At 36.8% G+C, this 10,932-nt stretch overlaps 1 protein-coding gene across 1 annotated transcript in view; it reads left to right on the forward strand.

Moving 5' to 3' along the window:
* The window catches only part of xrcc4 (X-ray repair complementing defective repair in Chinese hamster cells 4), a 30,666-nt gene extending 19,895 nt beyond the window's left edge, over positions 1-10,771 (forward strand). The window contains exons 7-8 of the mRNA XM_043231535.1: positions 1,269-1,410; positions 10,412-10,771. Coding sequence (XP_043087470.1) covers positions 1,269-1,410; positions 10,412-10,526 — 257 coding nt within the window. The 3' untranslated portion in view covers positions 10,527-10,771. The remainder of the gene's footprint in view (positions 1-1,268; positions 1,411-10,411) is intronic.
* Positions 10,772-10,932: the final 161 nt, after the last annotated feature.

Raw genomic sequence — 10,932 nt, forward strand, 5'->3', positions numbered from 1 at the left:
GTGGAGTAAAAGCGAAAAGCACCATAACTAGAAAGCCCCTTCCATGGTCATGTGACCCTGTAAACAGTATGAATCGCAATGTATGGTTGCTAGGTGTGTGTCATCTTGGCGTACTTCTTCAGGGCTTCAATTATTGTTCCCTCTTTCTTTAAAGCGTGATTCAGAGTGTGCTCATGGTTATGTTTTTGTATTTAAAATGTAGCTTTAGTCTTTTTAGCTATAAAGTTGACAATAAGGGTGCAGTACATAATTGAAAGAGTCTTTGATGCGGTTGGGATGTTTGTTGCATCAACTAACGTGAGTCAAACCCACCCCGTTTCATAGCTATATCTGTCCCGTGAAAATTAAACTATAAACACTGCCAGAAACAATTGTGGAAACGTGTCTGGAAATGCAATAGTACTTATTCTTTAAAGTGCTAATAGATTCTTTGCGCTCTTCAACATGAGACAGATGTGCTCCTGCTGGGTTTTATTGCAGTCCCTCTGCATGTACATCGTTTAATGTTGACGCTCAACATGCTTTTAATGCATTTGTGATGTTGATTGTTAGCCGACTCGCATCTTCGCTGGCTGCCTGAACGCTGGCTGTGAGAACCTCCATTAATCCTGTTCAGAGCCATTATATATGCAAACAATCACAAATAATAACATTCACACATAATAACTCATCTTGACAAAAATCATTAAATTAGCAACAGATAGCTATGTAGCTATGTACATTTGTATAAATGACCAGGTTCTGCTTAATCTCATCTAAATTATTGGCTAAATAATTTATTATTATTAAGATAGTAACAATGTACTAACATAGAGAATAGAAGTCTAGTAATAAGTAATAAGCTCTTATTAAAATATGTGTGTGAAATAAAATAATACTATTAATAAATCAAATAAATAAATGTAAATTAATAAATCATTAAATATATTCATATGTTTATACATTTTATATTATATTTATATGAATATATAAATAATATAATTGTAAATATATTGTTTAATCTTTTGCCCCCCCCCAAAAAAATTTTCAAGGTATTGTGCCTTATCATGTTAAAATATTGTTTATATATTTAAATTAGATATTTTAAAACATGTTCTGCTAAATTAATTACAAATATTTACATTTAAATTATACTATTTCTAAAATAAAATTTATAAAAATGGCATAATGAAATAGTGACTGAATGTCAGGTGCATATTAAGTCAAGTACAAAGACAAAACATAAGTGCAAATATGAACATTGGACTTTTCAATGTTTTGTCTAACAGAGCTGCCAGAAAGTAACCCAATGGACGACAGCTTAAATGACATCACAGATGTGGCGCCCTGTCGAAAACGCCGCCACCGACATCTCCAACAGCTGGAGAGTGAAGCCAAACGAGCAGCACTGGACCAGCGACAGAGATCCAGGTACCATCCCTCACGTCCTCCGTCCGTCTAATTACACCTTTTATTGCTGTTGATCAGCTTGTAACAGACTCAAACTCCTGGAGGCCTGTTATATAATGTTGCATTTGATACCCATAAACCCCCGCGACTGTGGCCATAAAAATGTCAGTGATAATTCCAGTTGTCTTATTCTCTGGTGTCCATTTCATGCAACTTTGGATGCTGATTGCTAGTCAGACGCGAACCTCTATCTCCTGCAGCCAGTCAAGCACCTTGAAGGAGGGGTTTCCCGGCTCTATTTTTCTTATTAATAGGAGAATGTGAACCCTCTTCCGTTTAGATTTGCACAGAAACTTCTTGCTCTTGATAGCACCTGAGGGACACCGATCCTCATTTTAAAATAGTCACAGCACCTTGTATTTTTCCAGTGATGGAGGCCCCAGATCAGTCTGGTGCTATCTCTCTCCGGCTCTATTTTTCTATGTCGTCTATATCTAATCCGTCTGTCTATCTATAGAATGTGCATAATTCCATCTCCTGTTATCTGACAAAAGTTTAAATAAAAATTCAGTTAACCAATGAAAGTCAGACTTTTTCAACCATGCCTCTGTATTTAAAAAAATAATTTCACGAAACAATGGACAAAAATGAACCCCTAGAAACACTGAAAATAATGTGAATGGTTTAGATTTCCACTAATTAGCATTGAGCAACCTTGTTGCCTCTTCCAGATAGCATCACTGTGTTGGATATGGTGTGTACGACACTCGACATGAGAGGAAGCAAAGGAAAGAGTTGTTGTGAGATTTATCTTAAGGCTAAAGACCATCTCCAAGCAACACACTGTTGTGAGATATTCAGAAGTTTAGCATGGGACTTTATCACGTTTTTAAGATGACAAATTATTATTTCTTATAGAACTCTAAAGAGATTCAAGGTGATTCTTTGTCAGATCGGGTTTGTTTGAGCCACAGATGGGAGACGACCAAGGAGGACACCATGTTGAAATCTATCTATCTGTCTGTCTATCTATATATGTGCCAAGGCACATCAGCTGTCTATGTGTGAGTCTATATGTTCTCATCTATATCTGTCTAGAGAAATGTACTAGCCATCAGAAAGCTTGGTCTCAGTCGTCTGTTGTCTATATCAGAACACTGTCCCTACTGGGGCTGCCTGGCACAGGGTGTCTTGAATCTGTGCAGGGTACCAATGTACTAGCCAGTGTCAGAAAGCTTGGTCTCAGTCAGAGGTCATGGGTCTTGCAACAGGACAATGACCCAAAACACACCGCTAAAAACACCCAAGAATGGCTAAGAGGAAAAAATTGGACTATTGTAAAGTGGCCTTCTATGAGCCCTGACCTCAATCCTATTGAGCATCTTTGGAAGGAGCTGAAACATGCAGTCTGGGAAAGGCACCCTTCAAACCGGACACAACTGGAGCAGTTTGCTCATGAGGAGTGGGCCAAAATACCTGCTGAGAGGTGCAGAAGTCTCATTGACAGTTACAGGGAGCGTTTGATTGCAGTGATTGCCTCAAAAGGTTGCGCAACAAAATATTAAGTTAGGGTACCATATCAGGTCTGTTTCATGAGTTTATTTTTTTAATAATTCTGTTGAAGCATGGTTGAAAAACAATGTCTGACTTTCATTGGTTAACATTTATAGAATTTTATTTATTATTACTTTTGTCAGATTAAAGTTATTTCTGTGACCATTGTGAGTTTTTCTTTCATTGACCAAAGGGTACCAACAATTTTGTCCACGTCTGTCTGTCTGTCTATGTCATATATATCTGTCTATCTGTCTGTCTGTCTGTCTATATATGTCTATCTATATCTGTCTGTCTATCTATCTGTCTCTCTATCTATCTATCTGTCTGTCTGTCTGTCTGTCTATCTATCTATCTATCTATCTATCTATCTATCTATCCGTCTGTCCATCTGTCTGTCTGTCTAACACAGTATAATTTTGTATTTTATATTAATATTGCTAAAATGAATAAAAATGATTAGCTGATTAAACATGAATAATTTCGCTCAATATTTGCGTGTGTAATAGTTGCTAGCTTAATGGCGTGCCAGTGTCTAGACTACTGTGAGCAACTACAAATGATTGGTTAACTGACTAGTTACACCTTTCAAATCAGTTCAGTTGGGATGTTGCCTCAAAAGGCAGCTGCCAAAGAAGACAGTAGCTAGAAAGGCAGCTCACTAGCATTTGGAACAGAGCCCGTCTTTTCCGGGCTGGCAGACATATACTATATGAAAGCTCCTCGAGTTGGCAGACATTTAAGAAAGACACTTTGGCTTCATATTGTATTGACGTTATTCTGGGCTGTGCAGAGATTACTGTTTAATGAGGCTCTTTTGAAACTTGGTAAAAACAAGAGTGTTTGTGCGACTCCGCAGGCAGAGTAAATGTTTCAACTTTTTCTGTTTAAAAGTGTTTGTAGCCTCCCAGTGTCGGCGGCTGCTTCCCGTGTCAGCAGACACTCAAAGCAGTGACGCTCGCAGGCTCCGGTGGGCCGAGGCTGTGGTGGTCTGTGACAGAATGGTGCCTCTACGCCAGATGTTTTGTGCGTGTGTTCGCGTTTCAGGTGTTGAGGGAGACTGAGAGTTTGTGTTGGACTTGTTCTCTGGTTCTTGCAGGCTCCGTCACCGAGGTAAGACTTTCCAAACTTTAATAGACTACCATGGCATAGAGATCTGGCTGTGATACGCTGTTTCGTATCACACGAGTGGAGAAATCCAGCTGGAGGATTCTCATTCTGTTCCTGGAATGAGGGTTTTAACAGCCGCATGGCTTTGAATGCCTCGGCTAATTGCGCACAATTTTGTGCCTCAGAGAGAGCTGGAATGCTGTCATAAAATGTGACACAAATTAGTGGCGGTGTATCATGAATGAGTTTTGCTTTCTGTGGCAGATAGAGTTAAAGGAACAGTTCCCCCAAAGATTCTGTCATCCAGTATTTCCCTGTCATGTGATTCCAAAGCTGCATGACTTTCTTTCTTCATGCAAAAGCAGATGTTTTTAAGAGTCTTAATGCTGGTTTCCAAAAAAAACCAAAGGATGGGGAATGAGACGGTCAAGCTCCAAAAATGGCAAATAAATAAATGGAAAATGAACAACAATACTTTTTTAAGTTAATACATTTTTGGATCACTTACCCCAAAATATTACTTTGTTGCTACACAAATTATTTTCATGGTGCTTTTTTTTACCATTTTTGGAGCTTAAGCTTAAGTCAATGCTGCATTTATTAAATCAAAAAAATTGTGAATTCTATTAAATGCTTTCAAATCCAGTTTATTTTAAAATGTAATTTATTTCTGTAACCCAAATCAGAATTTTCAGCATCTTTAGTGTCTTTCTCCAGTGCTTTTTATTTTTATGGAAATGTTTCATTTTCATTTTTTCATTGTTTTGTTTTTGAAAAAGGCCAGCATTTATCCGAAATAGATTTGTAACATTATAAATGTCTTTACTGTCACTTTTGAACGATGTAATGCACCCTTACTAAATAAAGAGATTCATTTCTTTATTAAAATAAATCTTACTGACCCCTAACCTCAAAGATCAAAGTAAGTTCACTAATGAGTGAACATTATGAAAACAGTCATTGTTCAGACCTCTAACACCTTCCATGCCAGTGCCTCTATTGCTCTGCCAACGTCTTTAGAGTAATCAAAGAGAAAAAAACAGGCTTTTTATTGTCCGTTTAAAGGCCCTGCATGGGTATCAAGAAATTCGCCAATAGCATCTTCCCAGCAGGCAAAATACAGTCATTGGATAGAGACAAGAATCAGTGCCACCGTTTTTTTTTTTTTTTTTTTCCTCTCACAAACAAACCTCACAATCACTTCTGTCTACAGATGGTGTGACTCAGTGCCATGACATCTGCTCTAATAAAGCCCATTTTTAAAAGCATCTCTCCTCTAAAGGCTGAAAAGAATCACCCAGCAGACATCATTTGTTTATTCAGCTACAGGACCGCTTGTGGCGCACATCCTCAACTCAATGCACGTTCAGATCAGGGGAGCGCAATCGCGTCTTTTTTCTTTTTGTTCAGATGAACGTGAATATCTTTTTTGCGACGCATTTCATGCGAGTCTACGTGGGGCGGGACTTGGTCTCGAATGATGCAAACTGAACGGAGCACGGAGGCAGACGATTGAAGGGAGGGCTTGGAAAAAGTCATTTCCGAGAAAGAATGTTAGATTGTTTTGATTATAGATTGCACAGACAGAAACGAAAAAATTAGTACATTTGTAAATCGCTGAGCCTGCGAAGTGAACTGACTGTAAAGTGTCTCCTTCCAGGTCGAGGAGAAGGAAGTCAAAACTCTGTTAGAGGATTCAGAGAGGCATCAGAAGTTAAATAGTTATTTTTAAGAAGAAGAAGAAGAAGAAAGGCAGAAATGAATGAAGGAAGGGAGAGAGAGAGAGCGAGAGAAAGAAAGAGGTGGATTGATTGGAAACTGGCTGAAACGGTGCTGTTCTACAGTCTCCCAGCACCTGCCTAGAGAAGGATCTGGCAGAGCACCACGACTGACAACAATCAGGGCAGTTACACCGCATTCATCCAGACCTCGGCTTGTGTGTTTATGAGTCTGCCTTAGGTTTACCTCACTATCAAAAAAAAAAAAAAAAAAAGACACACACAAACAAACACATACAAAAAAAAACAAAAAACACAATTGCTACAATGGTATATGCTTTCAATTTAAGTAATAGGAATAATAATATATTAATACTTTTTTCATTAAAATATATTTTGATATCACATATATAACAATATAGTTATCTTTTTGTGTCATTTTAAATGTTTTTTATTATTTCAAATGTAGGTGTTTTTTTTATTTTTACATTTTTGTTAAATTCATTCATGTTTATAGCGCACTTTTGAGTTTTTATATATATATATATATATATATATATATATATATATATATATATATATATATATATATATATATATATATAGTGTTTGTGTGTGCAGAATTGATACTTTTATAATTATTATTTGTTATGACATACAAAATGTAATTGTACAAACATCTGTTTTTCATTAATATGCATGTATGTTCTTAAATAATTTAATTGGTCTTATATGTTATGGACAAATGGTGAGGTAATTTATAGTTGTAGTTAAAATAATGTCACAATGCAAAATCTTAAGTGGTCTTAAGAATAGTCTTTTATCTATGTGAGTCAGCCTTGTGTTGCTTCTAAAAAAATAATTGGCCTTGGCGAAGCAATGTGACAACTTTGTGATATTTATTTTATTAATTTTGTTCATTTACTTTTTCTCATGCGGAATGTGTTTTGATTTGTTGATCGAATTATGTCTACTTGATGTAAGTTGAGTTTGACTTGAGTTTAGTATGTTACAATCTGTTGGCATCGTTCTAATAAAATCATCCATTGGTTTACTTTCTGATATGTGAATATACATTTACCATCATCAGCATCTTATGTCACAATAATGGCTGTAGTCTGGCGTTTGGCTCCATGCTGTAGCGGAACGTAACGCTTCTCCCCCTTTTTGGGCTCTTTTGCATTTTCGTAACCAGTTCCAGAACTTTTCGTCATGTCCGTAATAATTTAAAAGAAACATAAGAGCTTTTTTCCCCCAACCCGCAGACAATTCCTGCCCTGTTCCCGGTGAATCATGCCGGCAAATATAGCGGCTTACAAGCGGCAGCGTCTACATTTGCGCTCATCTGTTATCCCTGCTCGTACCTATGGATTTCCTCCCAGAGAGCAGCAGGAGAGTCACTCTTTCTGTCTCAAAGCTTACTGGAGAGTTAAGTTGTGTCGAAATGACTTCCAGATGCATCCGCACAGGGAAACCCCTTGATCAAACCACGATATTTACACGTGCAGAAATGCAGATGCGCTGTTTACGCTTCTAAATAAGCATTGTTTCGCTTCGAGCTTGTGTTTTAAAGGCTTGCTAAAAGCACCGAAGACGCATTTCCGATGCTCGAGTTACTATGTGGTTTCTGAGATTCAAATGAGAATGAGCGGATCGGCTGATTTTGGTGTTTACTCGTAGAATAAAGAAATCTAAAAGCCTCTCAGGGTTTATATGGTGCCAGCGCACCGTGTAAATCTGCAAGAAAAGACCGAATTCAAACCTTTCTTACCCGGTCCTTTGTATTTCTACGGAAGATGCGTATGATCTGTTTGCAAGCAGGAGCCGTTTAATAATTTAAAGCAATAGTTCAGAAATAGTTCAGAAATTAAAATTAGCTGAAAATGTATTTAGCCTCAGGCCATCCCAGGTGTAGATGAATGGGTGCCACCAAACAGCTGATCAAAACACATCATAATGGTAATTTTAGGTTACCTTTCCAATGTATTTCATTTTAAAACACTTTCTAATCTAAAATAACTTTTATTTAAAATTCTTTGATATTTTATTTGTATATACAGACAAGCACCTGCAGTTCTTGCCCAATTAAAGATCCATTTTCAGCCCTGTATTATGAATCATTGGCCAGAAGCAATGGTTTGAAATTAAATACATCTTTATGATGGATTTGTTTCTTACAGACACAAAGATTTTCACCTTACAAGACATTCACTGAAGGCCTGGAATGGTGTGGATTATTTGTGAATTACTGTGATGATTTTAAATTTTTTTTTTTAAATCAGTTCTCCTTCTTGCGGCACCCATTCACTTCAGAGCATCCATTGGTGAGCAAAGGATGTAAGGTTAAATTTCTGTAATCTGTTCTGATGAAGAAACTGTTTTTGGGTAAACTATTCCTTTAACTAGCAAACTATAGATAATTTCTTAATATTTCTATATCTATATATATATATCTATATATATATATATATATATATATATATATATATATATATATATATATATATATATATATATATATATATATATATATATATATATATATATGCCAAAGATTATGCTAGTGAATTTCGCTTCAGTCCCAGTGTACCTCATCTAACACTTGCTTCCTTTTTGCCCAAAAGCCTGATTCTTTCAGAGAAAATGCTTCTGTGTTACATTTATGATTAGCAACTATGAAATAGAGCACAATCCGAAATGTTTCTTTAAGTAGTCATTGTTTAATCACATTCTTGTCTTTTTTGTTTTACGTTGACATGAAGAAAAACTTGACCTGACAGCAGCATTTCGACGATGTCAATCTTTGTTTTCACCTTTATAATTGAAACATTTCCTGTTGAGCAAATGAGACTTGCTGCAGTCGAATGTTTCCATTTTTATTTTTCCTGATTGTTTTCACCGGGATCCTGAAGGCTTTCTGGAATCTCCTCAGCATGATCCGCCGAAAGCGCGTCTTATTCACCCGAGTCCTGTAGCTGCATTATGAGGAGACACTGCTGGATTCAAACCTGTTTCTAATAAAGAAGAGCTTGTTTCCAGAGACAGCCTCTTTAAGAGTGTGAATGCTTTACGTGGACGCTGTTAACTTTAATGAACTCCATTTCCCCCACAGTGAGGCTTATTAAAGCCCACAAATAATAATCCGCTTGAGACGAAATCAGAAAAATATTATTCCTTGTGCATTAATACAGATAACAGTTTAGCAGCTCTTCAGATTAGCAGGTAACAAACAATATGACAGTGTTTATAAACTGCACTTTACAATATATTTAATGCGTTCAATTTTACAATAATATATATATATATATATATATGGGTATGTCTATAGGTATGAAAAAATAGTAAAATTTAACATAATTCTGGAATGGATATATATTTAATTTATTTTATTGCATCATTTATATCTATGTGTGTGTAGTTAGAAACATGGGTAGATGTGTATTAATTACATATGTAATATTTTTTATTAAATGTGGGTTTTTTTTTTTCATTTATTGAATGAAATTAGTAATGTTTTTTTTTTATATACATTATTATAATTACTAATATTCACATTATAATATTTTTGGCAGCTGGATCACAATATATTTACAACACTTTCATTTCCAGACCACTTTAGGGATGATAGAAAAAAGAAAACACAATATATATATATATATATTATATATATTATTTAATTTATTTATTTATTTATTTTTTAGAATTGAGGATTTAGTTGGATTTAGTGTGTGATGCTCTCAGTCATTGCCATCCAGACCTGCATCAGTGAAACTTTTCCATGTAACCTGTGTTTCCTCATTCATCACCGCAAACCAGTTCAAGACTTTCCTCAAAATCTGACCTGCATTGTTTGTTCCCTCTGAGTGTTTTTCAGATCTGACAAACCTGTCGCGTGAAAAGTTCACCGGAGAGCCACCGAGCTCATAGTTCTTTGCATAAAGAACCTTTATTTAGCGGTTTACGTTCGTTCGGTCGATTTAATTGAATGTTATTTAATTGAGATACCTTAGTCTAACGTGCGTGTTTAATTCCAGTCGTGCTGGCCATGTGTTTTCTGGTACACCGCCGGACAAGCTTTGCTTAAAAGGCTACATGATCCCCAGCACATCCTGAAATTAACAGGCTTACGGGACCATAAATCTCATTTATTTTCCCTGTGACCTGATTTCTCCTAGCGCTTTGAAAAGCTCTCCGTAGCCCTTACAGACAGGATCCTGTGGGAATTACTGCGGTTTAACCTGTCTTTTCTTGTTTTAATGCTGAGGAAGCGTTTCTGACACGCTAACTCCGTCGCAACGTAGTAACCAAAGTCATATCAGCCTAACTTAAGTTCCGACTTCAGGGCGTTTATGTCACGCAGGATGCACGTCAGATGTCAGATTCACCTTGAAAGTGACCTTTTATTAGCACGCAGTAAATGTGTGACGTCGAAAGCGCACGGCATGCGCCTGATTATACAGGAGGGTAGCGTTTAGTCTTGACCCCGTCTTAAGGAGCCCGCGGTGGGATGGGGTTCGACTGGGTCACTGTAATCAGGCAGCAGTCAGACTTTACTCCGGTGTCGTGACTTATACTAGCTCCTGCTATGTATTTAACCTTCACCTTCTGCTGACGGTTGTTCCTTCGCTTTGTAATTTTAGAGAGAAGCCGACCGAAGAGGCCAAAGCCGAGACGAGCAAAACGTCAAAAGTCAAGCCGAGACCGGCAAGCGCCGCTGCGAACCTTGATCCGGACGACCTGTTCGATGATATATGACCCTCTCCGGGGGCCTAATGAGCAGTTTGTGATGAGCACGGCCTTTGTACTGTTTTTACACTGCAGGGGTCGTAAAATGGTGCGTTTTAAAAAAATATTTTTATAGCAAAGATGAATTGGCTCTTGAACGCTTACAAAAGAACACTTTTTAATGGCAAGACAAACCAAATTATGAATTAGTCCATTTTCAACTGTGTAAGGTGTGAATGAATATAATAAATGTGAATAAAGATGTGACTTTCTCATTCCTTAGTGGTGTTTTTTTGTTTTACCAACAAATTTATACTTTAAATAAATGCTGGAAAATATTAAGCAGCACAACTGTTTTCAATATCGATAATAATCATGTTTTTAGAGCTGCAAAGCTGCTTATTAGAATAATTTCTAAAGGATCGTGTGACGCTGA

Source organism: Puntigrus tetrazona, unplaced genomic scaffold, assembly GCF_018831695.1.
Source record: "Puntigrus tetrazona isolate hp1 unplaced genomic scaffold, ASM1883169v1 S000000373, whole genome shotgun sequence".
Classification (NCBI taxonomy): domain Eukaryota; kingdom Metazoa; phylum Chordata; class Actinopteri; order Cypriniformes; family Cyprinidae; genus Puntigrus; species Puntigrus tetrazona.